This window comes from Geotrypetes seraphini, chromosome 2 (assembly GCF_902459505.1).
Source record: "Geotrypetes seraphini chromosome 2, aGeoSer1.1, whole genome shotgun sequence".
In the NCBI taxonomy this organism is placed as follows: domain Eukaryota; kingdom Metazoa; phylum Chordata; class Amphibia; order Gymnophiona; family Dermophiidae; genus Geotrypetes; species Geotrypetes seraphini.
Window position 1 is genome coordinate 194,940,625 of NC_047085.1, and position 27,986 is coordinate 194,968,610.

The window sequence follows — 27,986 nt, forward strand, 5'->3', positions numbered from 1 at the left end:
GGACCATCAGCTCAGTAACAAAGTTAAGAAGCCAAAAAGGGGAGGTGGGCGGGTTGTGAGAATATCTGCCTGCTGTCCCTGAATAACACCTGTTACAGGTAAGTAATTTCTTTATCCCAGGACAAGCAGGAAGCTTATTTTCACATGTGGGGATTCTCCAGTTAATAAATAGGGTTGGAGAACAATTGGCTTCTAGTTGGAGATTAAATTTTGGAAAACTTTGTGACCAAACTATCCTGTCCGGAAAGATTTTCCAAACAGTAGTGGGTTGTGAATGTATGAACTGAGGACCAGTGGCTGCTTTACAATGTTCTCAATAGGAGCAAAGTGTAGATGGGCTATTGAAGTTGCCATTGCTCATACCTTATGTGCGGTAACATGACCCTCTAGCATCAGACCAGTCCAATCATAGCAGAATGAAATACAGTCTGCAATCCATGTGGAGATTTTTCTCTTGGTTCTCTTCTCTTCCCAGCTTGTTTGGGTCAAATGATAGGAACAGCTGAGTAGAAGTTCTGTGAAGCTTGGTTCTATCCAAGTAGCAAGCTAGAGCATGTTTGCAGTCCATTGCTGCACAGACACTGGAACTTGTGCCTTATGTCTCTGTCTGCTGTCTTTTTGATGGTGAAGAATCTTGTGTTGCCTCCGTCAGATCCAGGGATGCCAGAAACTCCCCTGGAGCCACCAAGGTGATCACTGAGCTCACTGTCCCCATGTAGAAGCGAGGCACTCGCAGCACAGCATTGACCGCTTTGAGGTCTAGAATTGGTCTCCAATCTTCAGAGCCTCTCTTTGGAATGATGAAGTATATCGAATATTGCTCTGGGACGGGCTCTATAGCCACAATATCCAGAAATCTGCAGACTGTGGCCTGTACCCGAGCCGCCTTCTCAGGGCAGCCTGTTGGGGAATCCTGGAAATACTTGGTCAGAGGACAGAGAAACTCTAATTTGTAGCTGTCCTGAAGGACCTCCAACAGGCAGAGGTAATGGTCTGCCACTTGGCCAGAAAGGCCGACAACCGCCCCCCTATGTGTGGAAGGGGAGGTACCAGCCTGACATCAGGATTGTTTCTTCGCAGGCCCTGCTGGACGACTCCAAATGGGCAGCTGGCACCAAGGACTGCTGAACTGCGGTCTGGCAGATGAAGAGGGCCGCTGGCCAGATGGAGGTCCTCAGTACTGATAGGCACGCCTGAAGGCATGAAAATTAGAGTGCCCCAAACCCCTGGAAAGGCAGGATCTATTAACAGTTAAAGACTAAGGATTGCTATCCTGCACACTGGCCATAAGGTCATCCAATCCCTGGCCAAACAAAAGTTGACTCTTGAAGGGCAACCGGCTCAAGGTTGCCTGAGGAGGACGAATCACTGGACCACTGAAGGATCCACAGCATCTAGTGAGCCGAGATGGAATAGGTGGACAGCTTAGAGAAAACCTTCAACATGTCATACTACTATTACTACTACTTATCACTTATATAGTGCTGAAAGGCATATGCAGTGCTGTACATTTTGACATTTATAGCTATAATACAAGGCATCAGCCATATAGTCTACACCTGAGACCAGGAAATCCAGGCCCCAGAGCACCACAGTGTCAGGATCATGGTGGAGCTTGGAATGGCATGCCCTGGCCACAAAAGAAGGAGGCTTATGCCGCCTTTCTGCCGAGTCATACAGGCACTTAAGGATAAAATCCACACGCCAATTTGGACATCCTTTAGAACCCACCCCCCCCAATCACTGGGGAGAGAAGTTCATTTGGTGACCTGAGCCACCAAGGAATTTACCTTCAGGGAAGTGAAACGCTTGTTAAAAGCATCTGCCATGGGATAAAGCTGAGAAATGGTGTGAGAATATTTCAAGGGATCCTCAGGTGCCTCCCAAATATCTGAAAGGATCTAAACTATGTCAGGAAGATCAGGAAAGGAGGCGGATTGTGGCTTCTGTTCACTCATGTGAGCACACACTGCAGCGACAGGCTGTTCAGCCTGCAACTTCAATTCCTGAAGAGATTCAAATCCACTAAATATGCAGGCTTGAAAAATCTGCACACAGTGGGATTCTCCCCCAAAATCCGGGGCCCCACTCAGATCCTGATCCTGGAGATCCTCCAAGGCTGGGACCCCTCACTTTGCATTTGACCTTTGGGTTGCTGCTAACTGTATCCCATGTATACAAGCTGCCCCAAAGTTAGCAACAACTAAGCTCCTAAGGAGTTCAAAGGCAAAACTAGTCCATGCTGTGACTGGGGACTTCACCTTCCAAAAAAACAGTTGAGAAGTGTGAATCAGAAATTATAGGGTCATCCATGGCTGCAGTACAGTTCCATCAAGCGGACTGCAACCAACTTGAGCCTGAGGGCCTCTTCATTAATCACAGGGAGGTAATTTCATGATGAACTCCCAGAGTTCCTCCTGGTCCTCAAACTGAAGCACTCTGTCTTGATGTGTAAATCTCACTTTAGCAGGATATTGAAGGGATACCTTGAAGCCTCTTTTGTACAGGTCTGAGCAGTATGACACAAAAGCTTTTCTAATCCATCTTTTGGACTTAGAAATATTGGGGGGTCATTTTCAGCAGTCACAGTGGGCAATTAAATAAATACATACAGCCAGCAAACCTAATTTAAATGCATAAACTAATATCATCACTCTCTGGTTAGTTTTCAAGTTTCAAGTTTATTAGGTCTATTAAGGTTATCTAAGCGGTTTTACAATCAGGTACGCAAGCATTTTCCCTCTCTGTCCTGGTGGGCTCACAATCTATCACATAAGGTTACTGCTTTCACTTTGTCCCTTCACTATACTACCTTAAATACTTGAATATAAACTGTGGTAACCTTTTTCCCCCCAAAAAAAGGAGGAAAAAAGGTTGACTCAAATATAAACCAGGGGTGAGGGTGTTAATAATCAAGTGCAGTGCCCTGCCCTGCCAGGCTCCGTTTCCAGGCCCCCCCATCCCTACCCAGTTCTGCACCCAGCCCCCCTCTCTCCCTGCTAGGCTCTGCACCTTGTTTGCCTTCCCTTCATGCACTGCCAGGCTCTGCATCCAGCTCCCCTCCCTTACTCCCTTGCCTGCCATGCCAGTCTCTGCATACATCCCCTCCCGGTCTCTGTACCCAGCCCCCCTCCTTCCTGCTCTGCCATGTTCTGTACCCTGTCCTCCCCCCTCCCCACCTCCACCGAGACTTCCATAAGACCTGGTGGTCCAGCACTAGGCCAGAACAGGATGGATCTCTCCCATCTCCTGCGAGTTCATGGTAGCCAATCAGCTAGTGGCACTGTATGAGCAGGAGCAACCTTCGTTCGCTCCTGCCCATGCAGAAACACTAGCTAATTGACTGCCGAAGTTCTCATGGTCCCACGAGAACTCACAGTAGCCAATTAGCTGATGGCTCTGCATGGGAAGGAGCGAAGGAAGGTCGCTCCTGCCACGGTTCACTGCTGGACCACTAGGGACTTAACAGGTACACGAAGGGGGCGAAAGTGAGATAAAAGTTATTTAAAAATTGTTTACAGTTGGCTGGGGCAAGAGACAGAAGGGATCCCTCCTGTCCTGGATCACCACTGGACCACCAGGGATTTAAAAGGTATGGGGGGAGTAGGGAGAGTTGGTGGGATGAAGATAAAAATTGTTAAAGTTGGCTGGGGCAGAAGATGGGAGGGATAGGTCTTACCGCAGGCCCGGCAAGGCCTGGAACAGGTTCGGGAGGGGGCGGGTCAGCGCCGACCCAAATATAAACCAAGATCCCTATTTCTTAACCCCCAAATCTCAGTTTATATTCAAGCAGTAACCTCTCCAGCAGTGCCTGAGATATTTTCACCTCAGCACTATATTTTGAGAAGGGATGAACAAAATCTGTACACTTTGTGTTTTGTTTAAATAAAGCTTTCTATTTAGTTTGCAAAGATTAAACACTCCATTAATCTTTATTACTGCTGCTGCACATTGAGCCAAAGCTTTCAGAGAATAATCCAGTGATTCTAAGGTCTCTTCTTAAGTATCAACAGTCAAACTAGATCTCATGATTGGTATACTGAATTTAACTTTAACAACCTACCTCTTAGGCAGAGAAATGTAAGGAAATCTTCTGTTTTCGGTTTCCTTTTGGAGATATCAGATATCTGGGCAGCTGGAGGGGGTAACAATGGTTCCACCAACTTTATTGGGGTTGTGCTCGGACTATTAGGTTGAGACTGAGCAAACTTCCTTTGTGCTTGCAGCCTTGGTCTGGGAGTAAAAAATATTTCAAAAAGACATTCATGTTAGCTGCTACTCTAAGAACATACACTTCATATAATAATTTTAATTTTTTTTTTTATATTTATAGAATTTTTAAAATACAGAAATGTATAAACATAACAGAAATACAGTACTACTTTGCAGAAATGTGCATAAACATATCAATAATACAATACTACAATGGAATAAGCTGCGTACTCTTAAAGCATAATAGGGTCAATTAACGTTATCCTTGAAGTCTTTACAGAACTCATCTAGAGGGGGGTCAACGTTCTATAATAATAATAATAATAACTTTATTATTCTATACTGCCACAAACGTGCGACTTCTAGGCGGTTCACATCAAAGAGAGCTGTTTAATATGCGAGTTACAATATGCAGATAGTTAGTGAAATTACAGTATGCAGAATCTTAAAAATGCAGCGAATTACAATATACAGTTTGTTTAGAATTTCAGAGGGGCCCTTTTAGAAAAAAGTAGCGAATTACAGAATACAATTTGTTAAGAATTTTCAGAGGGGACATATTAGGAAAAAAAGAATTGGAATTAGTGTTTGGAGTAGTTAATGTTTAGGTGATATATCTGTCGAGTTCTAGTAAAATTAGCAATATTATTTTGCTTAATCGCTATTATTTCCTCATATTTCCTAATAACACAGAGATGGTTCCACCAGTCAAGGAAGTTAAGCTTAGATTTATCTTTCCAATTGCAGATAATACGATGAATGGCTAAAGCAATCAAAGAAATAAAGATTTTATTGAATGATGCTGGTAACAAGATATCAGGATTTGTGGAATGCAGTATGATAGATTTATATGACAAAGGTAACACATTATTATTCATATGCATTATCGCTTGAATTCTGGACCAAATACCCAACCAATAAATTTGCATATTAGGGCATGTATAAAGAAGGTGCAAGAGAGTTCCAGGTTGCTGTTGACAAGACCAACACACATCCGAAGACAAATATAATACTCTAGCCATTTAAGGGGGGTCCAATAAGCTTTATGTAAAGTGGACTGGCAAATAAATGCAGACATAGTGGGCCTTGCAGAGTGTGTCCAAAATGATTCCCAGTCCAACTCCCCAGGGTTTACATTTAGGTCACCAGATCATATATAATCAAAGGAGACGTCTTTCTCTCTATCAATCTCCCTTAATATTTTATAAAGCTTTGACGCTTTTTTATTACCTAATAATAATGAGGCCTATAATCTTAGAGAAGTTGGAGAGACCAGATTCCTCCCTATCTATAGATTAAATAGAGAATTAAGAAGTATTGAGGCATTGTGCCAAAGATTATCTAAATCAGTACACTCTAAAATATGCTCTAATTTATCTACCTTCGATGATTAAGTGAGAAAGAGCCCAAATGCTTTTAGATTGACATAGTACCTTTATAACTGTTAAAAGTCGAGAGTCAAATATACTGCTAAACCATAGAGGGAAGTGATCCCTTTCCCTAATATTGCCATTAATAGCTCTGTAGAATGAGAATATGCTCAGGGCTGATGATTTAACTATTTTTAAAGTAGTATTAAATGGACATTTATCCATAAATGGCAACAGATGTATTAGATTCAGAAAAATTAACATTTTTTTTCACATGTTAGCCATCTAGGGACATTCCAATTGTCAAAATTATGAAACCACATTAAACCCTGAGCAAGCCTGAACGCTAAATGATACCTTTTAAAATCTGGCAAGTTTAAACCACCCCTAGATTTAGGCAATTTTAATTTATAAAGCGATCTCCAAAGAAACTTATTCATTAGGCTATACACTTTCTTATATAATAACCCAGCTGAGAATGGAAGCGGTATCATACTGAAAATATAATTAAGCTTTGGAGCTAATACCATTTTAATGGCTTCAGCTCTGCTCCACCAAGAAAGATAAAGGGGGGGACCAGGATTCTAGAAAATTAGTCATTAGTTCTATTATAATTTTTTTTTTTTTAATTTCAAATATGTTTATTGGAGTTTTATGAAGAAAAAACAAATATCAATCAGCATTGAACAATAACAGAAAAAAAGAAATAACAAGGTCAGTGAAGGACAACCTGTCCACACAGACTCCTTCGAAATGACAAAGCAAAACCAAATCACAATAGTGTGCAAGGAAGTCCTTGTAAAGGCAGTATCGCAATCTGGAGAGGAAAAGAGGACACAAGGAGGGAAGAACCCTTCCAAGAGAGAAGGAAAGATAAGAACCAAGAAGAATGTGAGGAAGAAACTCTATAGTTTAGAAAAACTAAAGTACAGGACAGGGCGAGCATCCGAACCAAGAGATGAAAAGGAGCAGCAAATGGTAAGAAATATGATGAGCAATGGTAGTAAATGGGAACTTTCAACGGTTATATAAAGAAAAATGTTGGATGGGATTCCAAATTTGGATGATTTTACATAATTGGAAATCTGCGGATTCTCTCAATCTTACTTTCTGGTGGAACACGATACTTCTAATCCATTCCTACGAATCGAAAGCGGCAGAATTCTCAAACAGGCAAACTGCTATCTCTATTATAAATTTAAAGTTCAGAGACATTGTGCTATCCATCATAGAAACATACCATATGCACAAATATTTGATCTTATCAGGTTCCCATTTAAAAGAGAAATGAGAGATATGGTGTTTCAGTACATAAGGAATCAAGGCCAATAGAAATGATTTACTCTAGTTAATTTTATAACCAGAGAAAATTGAAAATTAATTAATACAGGATTGAGTCTACAGAGGTGTATAGTATTATATCATCAGCATATATTGAAAGTTTAAAAGAGGAATCAATGATGGAAATACCTGAATAGCAATTGCTAAGGGTTCAAGAGCCAAATTAAACAAAAGAGGATATAGTGGACAGCCTTGTTTGGTATCCCTCTTAAGGGGAAAGAATTTAGATAGTACACCATTAACTAAGATAGAGGCTTGGGGGCTGTTATACAAAACCCTAATCATACGAATAAAATTTTGGCTAAAGCCAAACCATATCAAGTCATTAAAAAGGTACCCCCCAATCAATCCTGTCAAAGGCCTTTTCGGCATCTAATGAAAGTGCTACTAAAGAATCCCTAGAATTTGTAACCTGAGTTATTATATCCCATAAGAGACGAGAGTTATCACAATGTAACCAATCTTATAAAAACATTAATAAATTTAAAAAAAGTATTCCTGTATTTAAGAATTTTGAGCTGTACGTGTCACTTTTAGAATTCTGGACAATACAGCTGGTCTCCAGGAAGTCAGCAGAGCTGAGGAGTTCTAAAACTGCCAAGATGGGCAGTTGGGTTGGTTTTGTTGGCAGAGACAGGTGTATGTTGTTTGATGTCTCTGTAAAATTGTCTGTAAAGATAAATTAGCATTTTGAAAATTGATTTGGTTTTAAGATATTTTTATTTGAGCTGAGGTATTTGCTTTATGCTAGATCAGGTGTGGTGATTCGGTGTTTTTTAGTTGGTGGAGATTTTGTGGTAAAAGGAATTTTACTGGAGATATCAGCAAAGTTTTTATTATAAAGGATTTATGTTTTGCTATTTTAATTCATGTTCATTTGAGCTTAAGTGATTTTGAGAAGTTTTAAGAAATTGGGTTGATGTGATTTTAGTATTTATTCTTAAAACCAAACGCTTGAAAACCATAGGCTGAAGATTCCAAATAGAATTGAACCCCAGTGCTGGCAAGGCTTTACACTGCTATTGAATATTTATAGATCCTGTAAAAGAAATTGTATTAAATTTTTAATTAAACCTTGGTTTGATAATTAGTGGGTGGGATTAGTTTTAGGGAAATTGAATTATCATTTCTTTTTAAAAGAAAGTTTAGTATAGGGAAAATATTTATGGGCAGTTAGTTAAAGGGAGATGTCTTTCCTTTTGGTTGTTTATAGATAGGGAGTAGGAGATTCTACAAACAAGAACACAGAAGAAGGTACCCAACGCAAGAGAATCAAACCTGAAAACAAGGAAAAATCAGAAATCTACTTATCTGGATCCATCTGGCAGAGAACCCATAAGAGAAGTAAAAAAATAAAAACAAAGTACCAATTTCCTTAGGGAAATAAGTATTATTGTATACAACATAATTTTAAAAACTAGTGTTTTCAAAATTAAGTGCAAAGTCACATTAAAATTTATTGCACTTATCAGGTGTGTTGATAGTTTTCTTTTATCCCGGTATTAAAATTTTGGGATAAGGAAATTTATAATGTAAATCTGTAACTGCTGGGAGATAGAGCATACTGAAGATACAGGAGGAGTGCCAGCCAATAGGACCACCTGATAATCAGTTTCTCTATCTCCGCCTGCTGGTGTGGATGTGTGTTATCCCATTGGTCTCTGGATTCATCTGCTGCTGTTGCTAAGGAAATTAAATTATACTCTCGGCTAACATGACTACATTGTTGAGAATTTCACCTTGGGGAAATAGTAGGTTGCAACAAGGATATATATTAATAGTAAATCCATTTTGGTCCCTATGTAGTAAAGATGGAAGTACTTCCTGTAGTCTAGTAGCTAACACGTTAGCATATATTTTGTTATCTATATTGATTAAGGATATTGGTCTACAATTTTCTACTTTAGTATGATCTCTATCCAGCTTAGGGATAACTATTATAGTTGGGTCCAAGAAAGAACCCCTACATGACTCATCCAGAACTATATGTGTGCACTATAAATTACTTAAAGGTGGCTAAACCATTCAACTCACAATCAAGCCAGAATTTTCTTACTCCAGCTAAACTAGCAACCTTTTCAGTCTTATCAAACCATTGAATCTCTAGAGATTCAATGGTTGTCGGCAGAGATAAGGGGTGGAGCCATGATAAAGCGGTTCACGCGAAACATGTTGGCTTTGACATTCCCAACAGCATTGACGTCTCTAGCCTAAGCTAAGTATTAACTTATTGAAAATGAATGAATAGAGTAAAAAGAAAAATTAAACTATTAAACTCTTGAATAGAGAAAAGAAAATAACAAACCCAGTGACGAGCTGGCACGTAAAGCTTAGAACTATGAGAAATTTGAGTTCTGAGTGGTGGCGCTGAGGGTTTGATAAGACTGAAAAGGTTGCTAGTTTAGCTGGAGTAAGAAAATCCTGGCTTGATTGTGAGTCATCCAGAACCATAGCATTGTACAGCTCCCAGGAGCTTTACCTTTGGACATATCCTGAATAACATGAAAAACCTCTTCATATTGAAAATTCTTTTCCAATAGGGCATTCTGTTCCCTGGATATAACAGGATGTGTGAAATTTCTAGTAAATTCATGGAATAAGGATTCAGAAAAATTAATTTCTGGAGTGTAAAGGTTTGAAATGTCAGATCAGAATGATATACATTATTATGAGAGTCCACTATCATGGAGATTCTATTTTTATTTATTTTAGATTTAAAATATTGCGCAAGTGTATGGCTAGCTTTATTACCTTCCGCATAAAACCTAGAATTTCTTAGATTCATACAATGAAGAGCTTCAGAGGTCAAGGTAGAATTATATGTATATTTTAAAACTTGAATTTTGGTGTAAATTTGTGGGGAAGAAGTTATAATATATTCACTTCCCAGGGTTTTAATTTCCAACTCCAAATCAGCCTGTATATTTTTACATTCTTTATTTTTCCCCCTATTGAATAACTAATGATGTAACCTCTTATAGTTGCTTTAAAAACATCCCACCATATCTCTGGTTTATAGTCTGATTCTTTATTCAAGGAAAAGTAATCCTTACTTTTTCACCAGAAAATTGAATAAACTTGTCATCTTTAAGAAATAGGGAATTAAATCTCCAAGGATGCCTTGGCAAAGTAGGTGAAATATTATCCAAATGGAGAAGCACAGCAGAGTGATCCGAAATTGTCCTACTTAGAATACTAGTTTTAGAAATATTCTAAGCTAATGAAGTAGAGATTAGAAAAGAATCAATTCGAGAGTAACTATTATGCGGGAGTGAGAAAAATGTATATTCCTTTTCCGTAGGATTTAAAAGTCTCCAGGGATCAAGTAACCCAAACAAATTTTTAATGTCCTTGATTACCATATGAGATTTAGTATATCTGTATGGGGTGTTTTGATTGTCTATTTAAAATTCCATTTTGCACGAAATTTAAATCCCTTATTTTTATAATAAGTCTTTGTCCAGAATTAGCACTCTCCACGGCAATTGAAAGGAAAAAGTCAAGAGCGTTAAGAGTTTGGAGCAAACAAATTAACTATGATATATGAATTATTATTAATAGATACTTCTATAAAAGCCCACCTGCCCTGATTATCATTAGATTGTATATTTATAACAGCAGGATAAGAATTATTTTTAACATAATAGCCACCCCACTTTTTTTATTTAAAGCTGGTGAAGAAGCTATGACTTTAAATTTGTTACAACCCAGCTTCTGCAAGTCAGAAAAATTCAAGTGAGTCTCTTGGAGGAGAATCACATCCGCTTCCACAGAACCCAGATACTTCAAAAAATTGTGAGCCATGGAATCAAGGGTGATATACTCATGTGGATTATAAACTGGTTGGCGGATAGGAAACAGAGAGTGGGGTTGAATAGATAATACTCGGACTGGAAAAGCGTCATGAGTGGAGTGCTGCAGGGTTCAGTGCTCGGGCCCGTGCTCTTCAACATATTTATAAACAACCTGGAAATTGGCACGACAAGCGAAGTGATTAAACTTGCGGATGATACAAAGTTATTCAGAGTAGTGAGGACACAGAAGGTTTGCGAAGATCTACAACGAGACAAACATGCTCGAGGAATGGGCTGTGAAATGGCAAATGAGGTTCAACGTGGATAAGTGCAAGGTGATGCATGTCGGAAACAAAAATCTTATACACGAATACAGGATGTCCGGTGCAGAACTCGGAAAGATCCCCCAAGAAGGAAAAATTATGCCCTTACCTGTTAATTTTCTTTCCTTTAGACGCAGATGAATCCAAGACTAATGTGTGGTATCCAGATACCACACATCTACCAGCAGGTGGAGATAGAGAAACTGATTAACAGGTGGTCCTATTGGCTGGTACTCTCCCTGTATCTTCAGTATCGCTCCTTGCCCCAGCATTTGGAACCAGTACTATGTAGAACATGTAAACTTCTTTCCCATAACAAAAAGCAAAGGAAATTATATAGAAACAGCCACCAGAAAGAACTAAAAGTCAGAAACACACCAAAGATAAACTGGCAGACAATATCCAGGAAGGGTGGGGCTCTGGATTCAATTGCTGCGTCTAAAGGAAAGAAAATTAACAGTAAGGACATATTTTTTCCTTCCTTTGCAACAGCAGCAGATGAATCCAGAGACTAGTGGGATGTAGCAAAGCAATCCTGATTCTGGATGGGAAACGAACACTGCCCCTGTAAATACAGAAGCATCTAAAACAGTCCCGCGCCACCACATCCAACCGGTAAGGCATCAAATAAATATTTGTAGAAGACCAAGGAGACACAAGACAACCATCTCTAAAGAAAAACCGCTGAACTGAGTCCAAGAAGTAGCCATTAGGCTGGATGAATCAGCAAGAAGCATTCCGGCAACCACTTTCCTGTCCACCAGTAAGGGTACACAAAGGGCTCCTTGACCCATCAAGCGATGGACAACTTGAACGCTCCCCAACTGCTACTGCATCCCGTGAACAAACCAAAGAGGTGAACAGAAAGGTTAAAATAGCAAGAAACCCACAGAAAGAGTAGAAGAATGCAAAGCATTTCTAAGACAAACAGAAAAAGAAACCTGCAGGTCCAGAGTTCTTGTCCAAGAAACCAGAATTAAAAGAGAGAGCAGCTGACATGAAGGGTCGAATACACCTGAGGAAGAAACCATGGCACTGTCCAAATTAACAACCCAGAAGCCATAAGTCACAACAAAAGGATTCCTACAGGAGAAGATCTACAACTCAAAAAAGCGCCAGGCTGAAAGCATGGCCCCAAGAAAGAACATTGCCAATCTCACATTCTTTAGGGTCTGAAGTGAGAAGGAGAAAATGGAACCTTCTGGAAACTCTCAAGAACTATCATAAGACTTCAGTCCGGACAGGAGTTCCCAAAAGACATACGAACATGCTGAAGTCCTTTCAGGAACCAAACTACAGTAGGCCGAGAATCAAGCAAAGAACGACACACTTGTTTCCTGCAACAATTAAGGCTTGGCACTGGAAGATAAAGATAAGTACACACAAAGTCCTTAGCTACACATTGTGGAGAAAAACAAGAAGACAGGACAAAGAAGGCTGGAAGGTCGAAAAACTCTGAAAGCTACCCAAGAATTTAAAACCCTCCAGATGCTAGTGTAAAGCTCAGACATAGATGTCTGATTTACTTGGAGAAGAGTAGAAACAATCTGCTCCGAATAACCTTTACACCACAGCCATGAATTTGTAAGGAGCTAGGCTAGAATAGCAAAGTGAGACAAATTTCCATGCTGAACAACCCCTGAGAGATCAAATCAGGAGTAATCAAGAACAAGTGCTCGGTCACTGGCAAAATCTGGATATCCACATACCATGGACGGCACAGAAAAGCTGGAGCTACCAGGATCACTGTGCTGTAAAAACAAGGTAAGAGATTGAACACACCCGTAATTACCATTAAAGGGGAAATACTAAAAGAAAACAACCCAGGCCCAGAAAAGAGCCAACGTGTCTTCCCCCTCTGACTCCCACTCCCTGCATCTGCAGAAGCACCGAGGAAGATTTACATATCGAGATGAGGCCAGGAGGCATGGTCTAGGACAGTGGTTCCCAACCCTGTCCTGGAGGAACACCAGGCCAATTGGGTTTTCAGGCTAGCCCTAATGAATATGCATGAAGCAAATTTGCATGCCTATCACTTCCATCATATGCAAATCTCTCTCATGCATATTCATTAGGGCTAGCCTGAAAACCCGATTGGCCTGGTGTTCCTCCAGGACAGGGTTGGGAACCACTGGTCTAGGAGACCCCACCTCTACACAATGAACTAGAACGCCGGAGCGTACAGGTCTCATTTGAAGGATGTAGAAGACGTTTGTTGAGCAATTCTGCCTAAACATGTTACCGATCTTGCAATGTGGCCCATCTACAGAATAGGAAGATGAGCTGCCGGCCACTGAAGAAGTGGATCCATTCTTGGCAATGGGGAACAATGCGTACCTTCCTGGCTGCGGAGAAATGCAACCCCCATGGCCTGGCATAAAAGAACCTCATCTGCCAGCCCTGAAACAAAGATTAAAACGCCTGAGCGCTAGCCTGAACATCTACAAGAACAGGAGAGTGAGCGAGCACGAAGCCCCCTGCTGACACCCGACTCCTTGTGTTGAGAACTGAAGGCACGGAGTCCCGCACGCCAAAGACTGGCATCCTCGGAGACTAAGGGGCATTTGAGTGAATACCGTGGCATGCCTTTAAACAGAAGAAACCGACTGCGCCACTAATAACTGTTGAGCGATGCCTGAGTCAGCTAGAGTACGGTAGCAGCCTTGAGACACCCGGAACCACCGGGACAAAAGCGCCTGCCACCTTTACTTTCAGTGAAATCGATCTCCAGGATCCACGGGTAGAAACGCCACCATGGATCTTGGAAACTGTATATAATACCATACTGCTGTATAGTATGAATAAAGAAAAAAACCTGAGAATGGATCTGGTCACCCCGTTCTCTGGGAAGAAACACATGCAACACTAAGATGCCCTCCAACATCCCCTAGAAATCACACTGAATGGAAAGGGATAAGAGAGGTCTTTAGAAGATGGAAGATCCACCTCCAACAATGAAGAAGAAAAAGCACTCATTGGTGACACAGGAAGACAGTCCTCTCTGGAATAAAGCCTAAAGACCCAGTCAGCTAAGAAAAGATCAACTGGAATCATGGCCTAGCAAATAAATGCTGTCACTACCACCGTCACCATCGAAATTTCCATGGAGTCGGGGCTAAGAAAATGGAAATCAACCGACACCAAAAGTGCCAGCGGAGGACTGCAAAGCGAATATACTGCTGATGCGGTGGATAGATACGAAGATGTAAATAGGTTTCTTCAAAACCGAGAGCAGTAAAGCACTCTCTCTAGGGCACGGTGAGGACCTGAAATAGCATCTCTGGCTACCATGTGCTGGAGAAACTGGGACTACCAGCCCTAAGTCAAGAAACACTGGAGTGACGATGCTCAAACGCCACTGTGGCTGCACTTGACACAAGGAGCTCAAGAAAGAATTTGCAACCTTAGATAAGAAAGTAGGTTGCTACTGTAGCTAATAACGGGCACGACCTATAGACCGTGCATTCACTTGGCCCCCTCAGAGCCAAACGCCTGTGGCTTGGCCACAGTCATGATGATACAAAGACCTCTTGGATGGAAGAAAGGAATGGCACGACTCAAAGAGCAGGTGAGCATCAGCAGAAAAAAACTGAATCAGGGCTATCAGACAATTTACATGGTCTATATCGGTTGACCTCATGAAAAGGTGGAACTTTCATTATCCATCTCCTTCAAGCGCTGAAACTGGTAAACCCCAAAACGCTCTAGCAAGATCTGCAAATCCAGACCAAACTCCAACGGCCCCAACAGGAAAGACGTACTAGAGGCAAAGTAGAAAGTATAACCTCCGACCAAAAGCCAAAGAGGTACATCTGGCAACCTGCAAACTCAAAGGAAAACTGCATGGATAAATCCCATTTCCATGTGGGGATCTGAAAGAACCAGCTTTCCATGAATGAAGCTGGTGGACCCCTTTGTCCCCACTGCCATAACAGCACTTAACTCTGTAGCGTCAACCTTTCAAAGCTATCCAGAACTCTAGGATACAGCAGCCCCATAGGTTATGGTACTGAGACTAGTCTCAAACATGGCTCAGACCAGAAATGAGTGTCTTGTGGCCCCAGAATGAAAAGGGCTCTATCACTCGCCATGAGAGGGTGAGAAACCGCAGAAGTCTGAGTAACATCCTGAGAACATGAAAACCCAATAGCCAACTCCTCCTGACGAGGAGTGCCGTCTAATCCAGCATTACTAACTAGTAATAAATTCTATAGCGACACCAGCCACATGCAGTGCAGTACATCTGGTCAAAGAAGAATAAAACAGGCAAACCTGCTTATGGAACCAGAGAGATATATTCTCACCAGACAGGGACCTCAGCAGGGAGGAGGAAATGTCTGTACTGAAAACAGAATAATCTCCCGCCACTGACCACGCTCAACAGCAAGTCACCTCCTGCCGACCCATTCCAGAACAAGCTGAAACTAGGCAGCATAGAATAGAATGGAGGATTTCCTTAAGCCTAAATGTGATGGGTCCCCCCCCCCCCGAAGAAAACTGCACTGCTCAAGAAATCAAACCTTGAAGACATAAAACCACACAAACCCGACTGAAGCAGGATCAGTAAAGCATGCCTCCAGGCTCGCCAACGCTTTTGCCCCCCCAAGTACACAGCGGCCGCCATACAGAGTAACAAGTTCTTTTTTTTTTTTTTTTCCCATGTACGGGGAGGAAGGCCACAACTGCCAGAGAAGGCCCGCCAAAAGAAACTAACACAACGAAAAACCCGGAGCGAAAAGACTGCATAACAAACCCCACACTGGACACATAAAACCACAGTCACTGATAACAAAACATACCTTAATGATTTGAGGGCTTGCAGATGCTGGTTGTTTAGTACTGGCAGTGCAGAAAAAACCCAGACAGCACATTTGGTCTCTTTTTTTTTTTTTTTTTTTTTACAACAAGGGAAAGAAGAAAATTAGAGACCAAGGCAGACCCTCTATCACTGGAGGGAGGGTGAGGCAGGGACCTGGAGGGGCCCAGATGTAACCCCTAAAGCCGACACCGTTCAGCCAGACACCCCTGTCTCACTGAAGAGAAACCTCAGGAGAAATAAAATTGCCATCTCACTGAAGAGAAACCTCAACAGAAGAAAATAATTTTCCAGTCACAGCCAGAATTCAGGAGCTAGTTGAAAAGCGACCATCCCTGCTGGGAGATAGAGAATACTGAAGATACAGGGAGAGTACCAGCCAATAGGACCACCTGTTAATCAGTTTCTTTATCTCCACCTGCTGGTAGATGTGTGGTATCCCACTAGTCTCTGGATTCATCTGCTGCTGTTGCAAAGGAAAAGAGACTTGGGAGTACTTGTAGATAAGTCATTGAAGCCGTCCACGCAATGCACAGTGGCGGCGAAAAGAGTGAACAGAATGCTAGGAATGATTAAGAAGGGAATCACAAACAGATCGGGGAAGGTTATCATGGTGCTGTACTGGGCCATGGTGCGCCCCTACCTAGAATACTGCGTCCAACACTGGTCACCATATATGAAAAAAGAACATAATACTACTCGAAAGGGTCCAGAGAAGAGCAACAAAAAATGGTTAAAGGACTGGAGGAGTTGCCGTACAATGAGAGGCTAGAGAAACTGGGCTTCTTCTCCCTTGAAAAGAGGAGACTGAGAGGGGACATGATTAAAACATTCAAGATAATGAAGGGAATAGACTTAGTAGAGAAAGAGAGATTGTTCACGCTCTCCAAGGTGGGAACGAGAGGGCACTCTCTAAAGTTAAAAGGGGATAGAGTGGTAGAAATCTGGAACGCACTTCCAGAAGCTGTTATAGGTTGAAAGCACCCTCCAGGGATTCAAGAAAAGGTTAGACAAGTTCCTGCTGAACCGGAACATACGCAAGTAAGGCTAGACTCAAATAGGGCACTGGTCTTTGACCTAAGGGCCGCCGATTGAGCGGACTGCTGGGCACGATGGACCACTGGTCTGACCCAGCAGCGGCAATTCTTATGTTTTTAACGTTAAAGGAAACTAAACACATTAAATAGAAATATATTAGTGTGTCCCCTCATGAGCTTATATAACAACTTATAAGGACTACACAGCAATTTATTTAGAACATAAAAAACCATACCAAAATTGCAGCTTATAAAAATCAAATAATATAAGAAAGTATTACATAGTAACACAGTAGATGACGGGAGATAAAGACGCGAATGGTCCATCCAGTCTGCCCAATTTAAATTTTTCTTCTTAGCTATTTTGGGGGAAGAATCCAAAGCTTTACCCTGTACTGTGCTTGGGTTCCGACTGCCGAAATCTCTGTTAAGACTTACTCCAGCACATCTACACCCTCCCAGCCATTGAAGCCCTCTCCAGCCCATCCTCCACCAAACGGCCATATACAGACACAGACCGTGCAAGTCTGCCCACTACTGGCCTTAGTTCAATATTTAATATTATTTTCTGATTCTAAATCCTCTGTGTTCATCCCACGCTTCTTTGAACTCAGTCACAGTTTTACTCTCCACCACCTCTCTCGGGAGCGCATTCCAGGCATCTCCTAACATTGCCCCTGAATCTACCACCCCTCAACCTCAAATTATGTCCTCTGGTTTTACCATTTTCCTTTCTCTGGAAAAGATTTTGTTCTACGTTAATATCCTTCAAGTATTTGAACGTCTGAATCATATCTCCCCTGTCTCTCCTTTCCTCTAGGGTATACATATTCAGGGCTTCCAGTCTCTCCTCATACGTCTTCTGGCACAAGCTTCATATCATTTTCGTCGCCCTCCTCTGGACCGCCTCAAGTCTTCTTACGTCCTTCGCCAGATACGGTCTCCAAAACTGAACACAATACTCTAAGTGGGGCCTTACCAATGATCTGTACAGGGGCATCAATACCTTCTTCCTTCTACTGACTACGCCTCTCTTTATACAGCCCAGCATCCTTCTGGCAGCAGCCACTGCCTTGTCACACTGTTTTTTCGCTTTTAGATCTTTGGACACTATCACCCCAATGTCCCTCTCCCCGTCCATGCATATCAGCTTCTCTCCTCCCAGCATATACGATTCCTTCCTATTATTAATCCCCAAATGCATTACTCTGCATTTCTTTGCATTGAATTTTAGTTGCCAGGCAATAGACCATTCCTCTAACTTTTGCAGATCCTTTTTCATATTTTCCACTCCCTCTTCGGTGTCTAGTCTGTTACAAATCTTGGTATCATCTGCAAAAAGGCACACTTTTCCTTCTAACCCTTCAGCAATGTCACTCACAAACATATTGAACAGGATTGGCCCCAGCACCGATCCCTGAGGGGCTCCACTACTCACCTTTCCTTCCTTCGAGTGACTTCCATTAACCACCACCCTCTGGCGTCTGTCCGACAGCCAGTTTCTGACCCAGTTCACCACTTTGGGTCCTAACTTCAGTCCTTCAAGTTTGTTCAACAGCCTCCTATGAGGAACTGTATCAAAGGCTTTGTTGAAATCCAAGTAAATTACAACTAGCATATGTCCTCGATCCAGCTCTCTGGTCACCCAATCAAAAAATTCAATCAGGTTCGTTTGGCACGATTTACCTTTTGTAAAGCCATGTTGCCTCGGATCCTGTAACCCATTAGATTCAAAGAAGTACACTATCCTTTCTTTCAGCAACACTTCCATTATTTTACCAAGAACTGAAGTGAGGCTCACCGGCCTGTAATTTCCTGCTTCATCCCTGTGACCACTTTTATGAATAGGGACCACATCCGCTCTCCTCCAATCCCCAGGAATCACTCCTGTCTCCAGAGATTTGTTGAATAAGTCTTTAATAGGACTCGCCAGAACCTCTCTGAGCTCCCTTAGTATCCTGGGATGGATCCCGTCTGGTCCCATCACTTTGTCCACCTTCAGTTTTTCAAGTTGCTCATAAACACCCTCCTCCGTGAACATGAAAGGAAAAAAACAACAAAAAAAACCCAACAAACTACCAATAGATTTATAATAGAAAAGCATCAACTTATAAACAATGAATGAACAATGGAGGTCCAATCCCATGCAACCTCACAACATCCCCAGGCTTAAGGTATATTTCAACAGCAAAATACTCCCATTAAATGTACTAGAATGCAATCAGTATTTCAGAAATCTTCCAAAAATATCTATATGTGCATGTGAACATATACACCTATCTATATCTATCTATCTACCTATATATATATATCATCTATATATATAGTGGAACCTTGGTTTACGAGCATAATTCGTTCCAGAAGCATGCTCGTATATCAAAGCGAGTTTCCCCATAGAAAGTAAGGGAAACTTGCTTGATTCGTTCCCACCCCCCAAGGCCAGCAGCACTGCTCTATCCCCCCCAAGAACCGGCATTACTCCCCCCGCTCAAGAAGGCCCCCCCCCCATGATCCAGAATCCCCCCGCCACGATCCGGCATCCCCCACGCGATTCGGCACCCCAGCCACGATCCGGCATTCCCACGCGATCCGGCACCCCCCCCCCACACCGCGATCGGGCACCCCTCACCCACCCGAACACTTCGCTTACCCTCTATCTGGCAGCCGGCACCGGCACCAACACACAGGACATGCCGGTGCCCAAAGATCTGCAGTCCTTTTTGCTGGGCCTTGAGCATCTACGCATGCTCAAGGCCTTCAAGTTCCTGCTCTCTCCGAGATTCTTGGAAATCTGAGAATCTCGGAGAGAGCAGGATCTCGAAGGCCTTGAGCATGCGCAGATGCTCAAGGCCCAGCAAAAAGGACTGCAGATCATCGGGCACCGGCATGTCCTCTGCGTTGGTGCTGGTGCCGGGTGTCAGATGGAGGGTAAGCAAAGTGTTCGGGTGGGAGGGGGATGCTGGATTGCGGCGTGGGGGGGGTGCCGGATCGCGGGAGGGTGCCAGATTGCGGGGGGAGGCGCTCGTACATCGAGGCAAACTCGGTTTGCGAGGCACCAATTTTGTGAATGTTTTGCTCGTCTTGCAAAACACTCGCAAACCAGTGCACTAGTAAACCGAGGTACCACTGTATATATATTATAGGTGTGTATATACACACTTATATGCACACAACCAGTGAAATCTAATATAATCATATAATATAATATAAAATCTAATCGTATAATAAAAACTCAAAATAAGCCATATTAATTCCTATCCTGCTATTTTCTACGGACGTTTGCCAATGCCAAAAAAAAAAAAAAAAAAAAAGATCAGCTAAAACAAGAAACAAAATAAAATGGAATTTATTGCTAAATGAAACTCTACTTGTTAAGTCTACCAAAAATAACAAAAAATTGGGTTTTCAATTGCTGACTTCTGGGGTAGAACACTTTTTGGTTTGGAGAAGCCCAAATTTCACTCCACCCCCAATACATTCTCTTTCCTTATCTACCATCCACAATTCCTTCCCCCCATGGCAACAAGCAAATTTCTCCTTCCCTACCTCTCAGATCCTCTTCCCGTCAAATGGTTTATTATCAAGTTTCAAGTTTTATTTAAAATTTGATTAAACGCTTATAAATATTTCTAAGCAATATACATCGATTAAAATGGGGGACACGTCAAAAAAGAAAAAGAAAAACAAAACATACATGTCTGGACATTCACTAAAATTAGATTAACTAGAGACAAGTTGGAAAAGAGGGAAGAACTACAATTTTATTTGAGAGGAGACATTTAAGGGATGAACAAAAGGAGGGTTCACAATAAAAACAATGATAATAAAAGTTAAGAAACTGTCCCAGATTCTCAAAACTTTAACACCGTCGTTAAACTATTTTCCGGCGGTTTAGCCTCTACACAGTTTAGAGACAGATTATCAAAAGGGATTATCTACGGCTTTAGCGAGGATTCTAGCAAATGAGCTCAACATTGAAATGAGCCCTCTGGTGGATTCTTAAAAAAATGCTGAGCATTTTTAAAAAACGGAGTCGGCTTTTGGCGACTAAAAAAAGTCCAGGGGTGCCGCTCAGTGTCACAGACTGCTAGAAACTCCTGTGTTGTAATGCAGCAGGAGAGATGCCCATTCTCTCTGCTGCATCACAACAACCCTTAGCGGCAGCAAATACCACCCTCATCTCGGAATGGCAGCGACTCCCCCTGCAGCGGGAGAGATGCCCACATTCTCCCGCTTCATTAACATCCCTGACCTGAACCCCCCCACAGCAGGAGAGATGCTCACTCTCCCCCGCTTGCAAGTACCCTCCCCCCCTGCCGTCTCTCCCATCCCCCTCCCCTGACCCGACTCCCCTTCTCCACAGCGGAAGAGATGCCCACTCTCCCCTGCTGGCAAGTAAACCCCTCCCATCGCTGCCAACCCCCTCTCCCCTTACCTCAAAGTTGATGAGCTGGAGGGATGTGGACCCACTCCCTGCATCATCTAAAATGGGCCTTCCCCTCCCCGGTGTATCTTAGCTTCTCCAATCTCTCACTGTACGGCAACTCCTCCATCCCCTTAACCATTTTAGTCACTCTTCTCTGGACCCTTTCGAGTAGTATCGTGTCCTTCTTCATGTACAGCGACCAGTGCGGCATGATAACTTTCTCTGATCTGTTCGTGATCCCCTTCTTGATCATTCCTAGCATTCTGTTCATCCTTTTTACCGCTGCAGCACATTGTACATATGGCTTCATCGACCTGTCGATCAGAACTCCCAAGTCCCTTTCCGGGGAGGTCTCGGACCCAGACCCGCCCCGGACATCCTCTATTCGTGCATGAGATTTTTGTTCCCGACATGCATCACTTTGCACTTATCCATGTTAAACCTCATTTGCCATGTCAATGCCCATTTCTCGAGCTTGATTAATCATGTTGCAGATTTTCGCAATCCTCCTATGTCTTCACTACTCTGTATAACTTCGTATCGTCCGCAAATTTAATCACCTCACTCGTCGTACCAATATCCAGATCATTTATAAAGATGTTGAAGAGTGCCCATACCACTCTGTTTTCAACACCGTTATCTTTTGGAGGCTACTAAGGAATTGGATTATGGCCCTTATGCGGCTAAATGGACTCGAGAATTTCAGACATCTATTACAGCCGACTTGTTGAAGAGGAGTTTATGTCTGAGTGCTGCTTTGTTGATATTTGCTGTTGAAAGGGAACGCTATTACAAAATTTGTGTTGCGAGCATTTTTTGCACCTAATCGGATGTTCTGAGCACACTTTATTCCTTCAGATGCTTGTCCTAAATGTTTGACTCCTCACGCCACAATGGGTCACATGTTCTGGACTTGCCCCGTCATTTTACCTTTTTGGCGTCATCTCTGCCAGTGGATTGGTCGTCTTTGGAACTGTACTTAGAACCTGCACCCTAGCTCTCTGTTCTCTTTGACTTTCTCTATGGTTCCGCGACGTTCAGGCTGTTCTGCATTTACCCATAGAGCAATATATGTGGGTATTAAGACAATTTTATAGGGTGGCTGACACCACTTGCACCCACCTTCGCTCATTGGTGGATTTTGATGATCCAGTTGGCTGGACTGGATCGTCAGGTTGTTGGACCTTTGGACTCCAGAAAGGGGAATTTATATATCAATTGTTGGCTACCTTTTTATACCACTTTAACACACAGAGCACGTAGTCGCTTGTTGACTTGATGTTTTTTTCCTTTTGTTTTGGTTTGACAACTGCTGTTCCGGGGGGAGAGGGGGGTTTGCTTTGTGTATATTGTTTTCTTTCTTTATGGTTGAAATTTAATAAAAATGATTGAACATTTAAAAAAAAAAATGTTGAAGAGCACGGGTCAAAGCACCGAGCCCTGCGGCACCCCACTGATGACGCTCTTCCAGTCTGAAAATTGTCCATTTACCCCAACTTCTGTTTCCTATGCTCCAGCCAGTTTTTAATCCACGTGAGTATTTCACCCTCGATTCCATGGTTTGCAATTTTCCGAAGTAGTCATTCATGTGGAACTATGTCGAACGCCTTCTGAAAATCCAGATATACAATGTCGACTGGGTCGCCCATGTCTATCCGCCTGTTTACTCCCTCGAAGAAGTGCAGCAAGCTCGTCAGGCAAGATCTGCCTTTACTGAAACCTTGCTGGCTGGTCCTCATCAGATTGTGTCCGTCAAGGTGATCAATGATGCGGTCCTTTATCAGAACCTCTACCATCTTTCCCGGTCCGAGGTCAGACTCACCGATCTGTAGTTTCCCAGATCTCCCCTCAAACCTTTTTTGAAGATCGGCGTAACGTTAGCCACCTTCCAGTCTTCCGGAATCTTTCCCGATTTGATCAGCAGATTGGCTATTAGCTGAAGCAGTTCAGCTATAGTCCCCTTCAGTTCCTTGATGACCCTCAGATGGATGCCATCCGATCCCGGGGATTTATTGCTCTTAAAGCTTATCAATCTGCTTGCATACCTCTTTTAGACTGACCGTCAACCCTGTCAGTTTCCCGTCTTCATTTCCAGCATATAGCCTGATGGGTTCCGGTATGCTGTGTATATCCTCTTCGGTAAATGCAGACGCAAAAAATATGTTCAATTTGTCGGCGATTTCTTTGTCCTCCTTTAGCACTCCATTATTCCACGGTCATCCAATGGTCCCACTGCTTCCTTCGCGGGTCATTTCCCCTTAATATATCGAAAGAACGGCTTGAAGTTCGCCTCCTTGGTTATTTTTTCCTCGTAGTCTCTTTTGGCCCCTTTTACCGCCTTATGGCATCTGCGTTGATGTTGTTTGTGCTTATTCCAGTTTTCATCCGTTTTTGACCTTTTCCATTCCTTAAACAAAGTTTTCTTGTCTCTGATAACTTCCTTCACCTCTACGCCGGTTCTTTGTTCTTTTTCCTCTTGGATCCTTTGTTGATACGCAGTATATATAGATTTTGCGCCTCAGTAACTGTGTCCTTAAAAAGGGACCAATCTTGCTCTAATGTTTTTATAGTGCTTATCCTTTTCTTAATCTTCTTCCCCACCATGAGTCTCATCCCTTCGTAATTCCCTTTGTGGAAGTTCAGTGCCATGGCCTTCATTTTGGACCGATGTTTCTGATCTGCATCCAGGTCGAAGCGGATCATATTGTGATCGCTGCTTCCCAGCGTCCCTTCTACTTCTACACCTTGTGCCAGTCCTTGCAATCTATTTAGAATTAAGTCCGGAATTGCATTTCCTCTCGTATTTTCCTTGACGAGTTGTTCCAGGAAGCAATCTCCTACAGTATCCAGGAACTTGGTCTCCCTAGCGCAGCCGGAGGTGCCTAGGGTCCAGTCTATCCCCAGATAGTTGAAGTCACCCATGATAACGGCATCGCCTCCCTTGCAGTTGCATTTAATATGGCTGTCATTTCCCCATCAATTTCTTTGGACTGCCCGTTTAATCTCATCTGTCATTTCCCCATCAATTTCTTCAGACTGCCTTAGGAGTCAGTAGTAGATGCCAATCTTTGTTTCCAGTCCATTTGTTCCTGGAATAAGGAAGTTCTTCTTCACCCAGAGAGTGGTGGCAAACTGGAATGCTCTTCTGGAGTCTGTCATAGGGGAAAACACCCTCCAGGGATTCAAGACAAAGTTAGACAATTTCCTACTGATTTGGAACATATGCAGGTAGGGCTAGTCTCAGTTAGGGCGCTGGTCTTTGACCAGAGGGCCGCCGCGTGAGTGCACTGCTGGTCTGACCCAGCAGTGGCAATTCTTATGTTCTTAGCCCCTAGTGAGGGACTGGGATGCTTTAAACTAGGTTAATTAGGAAGTGAAGACAAAAGCCAACAAATAAGCAAAAAGTAGGAACCCAAGTGATATCATGGAAATGAAGAACTGCACACACAACAGGTGGATACTGTGAAATGGAGAAATAGCCTAATGGTTGCAGCAATGGGCTGAAAGCCAGGAAAGCCTAGTTTAAATCCCATTGCAGCTTCCTGTGATATTTCAAAGTCACTTAATCCTCCATTGCCTCAGGTACAAACTTAGGGGCTCTTTTACTATAGCTTAGCGCATACTAACAAAATTAGAACATGCTAAAAGCTAAGAAGCCCAATGGTATAAAATGGGCTATTTAGAGTGCATTAGGTTTTAATAATAGGTGCCCTTAAGAGTGTAAGCCCTCAGACAGTAGAAAAGTATGTACTGAACCTGAATATACTCGTATTTCACCTCGAGCTATAATTAACAAGTGTATGAGCTAAATCCAAAATCCCTCACACTCAAATGGCATGGATATAAGCTAGAAGACTTGGAGTGGGGCAAACAAGGACAACTGGACAGATAGCCTTAGGGGTAGCTATCCCTATTCCTTCCAAGCTAGAACTCTCATAGAGTCTGTTAACAAGAGGATGAAGGATCAAATTAATCTGTGTCCCTGATTCTACTCATCTCTTCCAGACAAATCTCAGAGTATTTCCTTTTCCCACACTCTAAGGCAGTGGTCTTAAACTCAAACCCTTTGCAGGGCCACATTTTGGATTTGTAGGTACTTGGATGGTCTCAGAAAAAAATAGTTAATTTCTTATTAAAGAAATGACAATTTTGCATGAGGTAAAATTCTTTATAGTTTATAAATCTTTCCTTTTGGCAAAGTCTTAATAACAACATTGTAATTTATAGCTAAAGAGACACATGATCAAGAAACTGTTTTATTGTACTTTTGTGATTATGATAAACATACCGAGGGCCTCAAAATATTACCTGGTGGGCCGCATGTGGCTCCCAGGCTGTGGGTTTGAGACCACTGCTCTAAGGCAACAGCAGGCTTAGTCAACCATGCTGTATGCAGCTCCCTCTTCCCTGAAAAGGCAGGCAGAACTGTTGTATCAAGTGATCTCTTTCCCTGGAAGCTAGAAAAGCAAATTGGGAACTCCCAACACCAGACACAAGCAAATTAGATACTATGTGTATTAGGTGTAGAAAAACACAAAATCTGGCATTCAAATAAATTGCCCTCTAACAGTCACTGTAGCAAATTATGTGTTTCTGGGATTAAATTAGAAGATAGATGGCATTTGTTTATAGCACCCTTGTTGCCTCAGGCATTTGATCATCCTGCCTTAGGTTGGCCAGCTCTTCACAACCAAGGTACTTTACAAAGAGACTGCTGTTCAGTTATTTGGCTCAAAGTGTTTAGCTATAATAAAGTTAAAGGACTGTTGGTGTTTATTTATAAACAAAATTAAGGATGAAAGAAAATGTAGAAGAGCATAACTGATCTCAAGCATTTTATATGACCATAGATATGAACCTTTTTCTAATTGGGCCATCTTCTGAATCTGAAGAGGTCACACTGTTGGCCTGCGAAGATCCTTGTGACGTATCATCCTTCTCATTCTCAGATGACTGTCCTGATCCTTTAGACTGAACGTGAACAAGGAGCCCTGTAATTTCAAGAGATGAAAAATGTTAAGTCAAACTATTCAAAATGTTGTGTATTGCTACAATTTGAATTCACAACACAGTCTTAACAAAATGGTCACAGCAAGAGAGACATATATAGTAATCTTTCATAATGTATTTTAGTACAAACGCAGAAGGAAAAGAGAGTTACATAAATTTCTGACTTATGATCCAAAGTCCGTTAAGACGTATCATCATCCAATTACCTTCAAGCAGCAGGTCCCAATCAGAGTGTACATAGGCAGTAATCCCATATCTTTCCTAAAAGCTACACGGGCCTGCTAACTGAAGAACGGGAAACCAAGTTGTTAGAATCTCTGTGGCCACTTCTCATATCTTCTTTTCCACCTGTCTAGATTAGAAATGTTGAGCCTTGCTCTCAGGAAGTTTAAAAAAAAAAATGGGATAGGCAGGGGATATCTGTGAGGGGAAAGAAAGGAGGAGTAAGCCTTGGCTGGGGAGAAGGAGGATGAACATGGAGAAGGAGTTGAGCTTAGGGATAAACCTAGAGGAGTTAAGCCTAAGGCTGTGGGAAGGTTTGAATTAGAGGGTATGAATGAATGTGAATAAGTGATAGGATGAAAGGCCCACCTTTGGGGCCTTTAAAGGTTCCTTCCCTATCCATTTTGATATTCCCATGTACAATGGATCAAGCATAAGTATAGTCTATTATGTGTGTCATGACAGAAACAAAGATAGAGAGCTTCTTTAAAAAAAAAAAAAAAAAAAAAAGCTCTTCAGGCGTAAGAGTATAGTTGTTTTAGCAATACTGAGCAAATAATTCCTTTTTGACTACATAAGGATGTTTAAGTTTTTAGATCAGCATTTCTCTGAATAACCGATTCATACTCACAACTCCAAACTTTAGTTTTAGCTTTAAGCAAAGAGGCATGTTCATTTTATTCCCCAACATGTATTGGAGCAAGCTCTGTGTGCCAATGGATGCTGAGCACCTCTAATACTGAGCAAGCTCCTTCACTGTGTCCAGGGAGGAGAAATTTGTATTATGTTTAGTAACACCAATCATTTTGAAATGTTGGCACTTATGTTAATATGGTTCAGGAGGTTGTCACTGAGGGCCAGATTCTCTAAGTTCTGATACCACGGTAAAAAAATACCATGGTGGGAGCGATTTTTGTTTTACTGGCGATTGTCAGCACAACAGTATGCAAATTATAAACATGCTATGAGTGCGGAAAATCGCCAGTAAAGGGAGAGGAAGAGCTGTGCTCAGAAGAAAAATCGCTAGCACAGTTCCTCTTCCTGCCTACCTACCTACCTGTAAATTAAAAAAAAAGGCAGCCCCTGCTCTCCCTGCCTGAACCAGCAAGTGGGGCGAGCAGGGGCTGCTTTTTTTTTTTTTAATGGGTGCAGCTGTTGTGTGCGCTAACAGCACACACACACACAAGCTGTGCCTATAAAAAAAAAAGCCCCCCCCAACAGCCCCCCACCACACAAGCATGGTGGTCTAGTGGGCTATCCCCACCCTCTGATCCCCCAGCAGGAAGCTCCTCACCACACATTCCTGAAGATCAGCAGGAGGGATGCTCACTCCCTCCCACTGGAATACTGGCCTCTTCAGAATGGCGGGTCTTCCCCTTCCTGGTGCATCCTTGGATGCACCGGGGAAAGGCCTTAGGTGAGCTGTTTTAATAAT

At 42.3% G+C, this 27,986-nt stretch overlaps 1 protein-coding gene across 5 annotated transcripts in view; it reads right to left on the reverse strand.

Annotated features, from left to right (window-relative positions):
• JARID2 (jumonji and AT-rich interaction domain containing 2) overlaps window positions 1-27,986 on the reverse strand; it is a 532,325-nt gene that overhangs the window by 286,073 nt on the left and 218,266 nt on the right. For all 5 annotated transcript variants that reach the window (XM_033934611.1, XM_033934614.1, XM_033934613.1 and 2 more), the window contains exons 3-4: window positions 26,178-26,310; window positions 4,064-4,233 (exon numbers count right to left, since the gene is read on the reverse strand). In XM_033934611.1, the coding sequence (XP_033790502.1) occupies window positions 4,064-4,233; window positions 26,178-26,310 (303 nt within the window). The remainder of the gene's footprint in view (window positions 1-4,063; window positions 4,234-26,177; window positions 26,311-27,986) is intronic.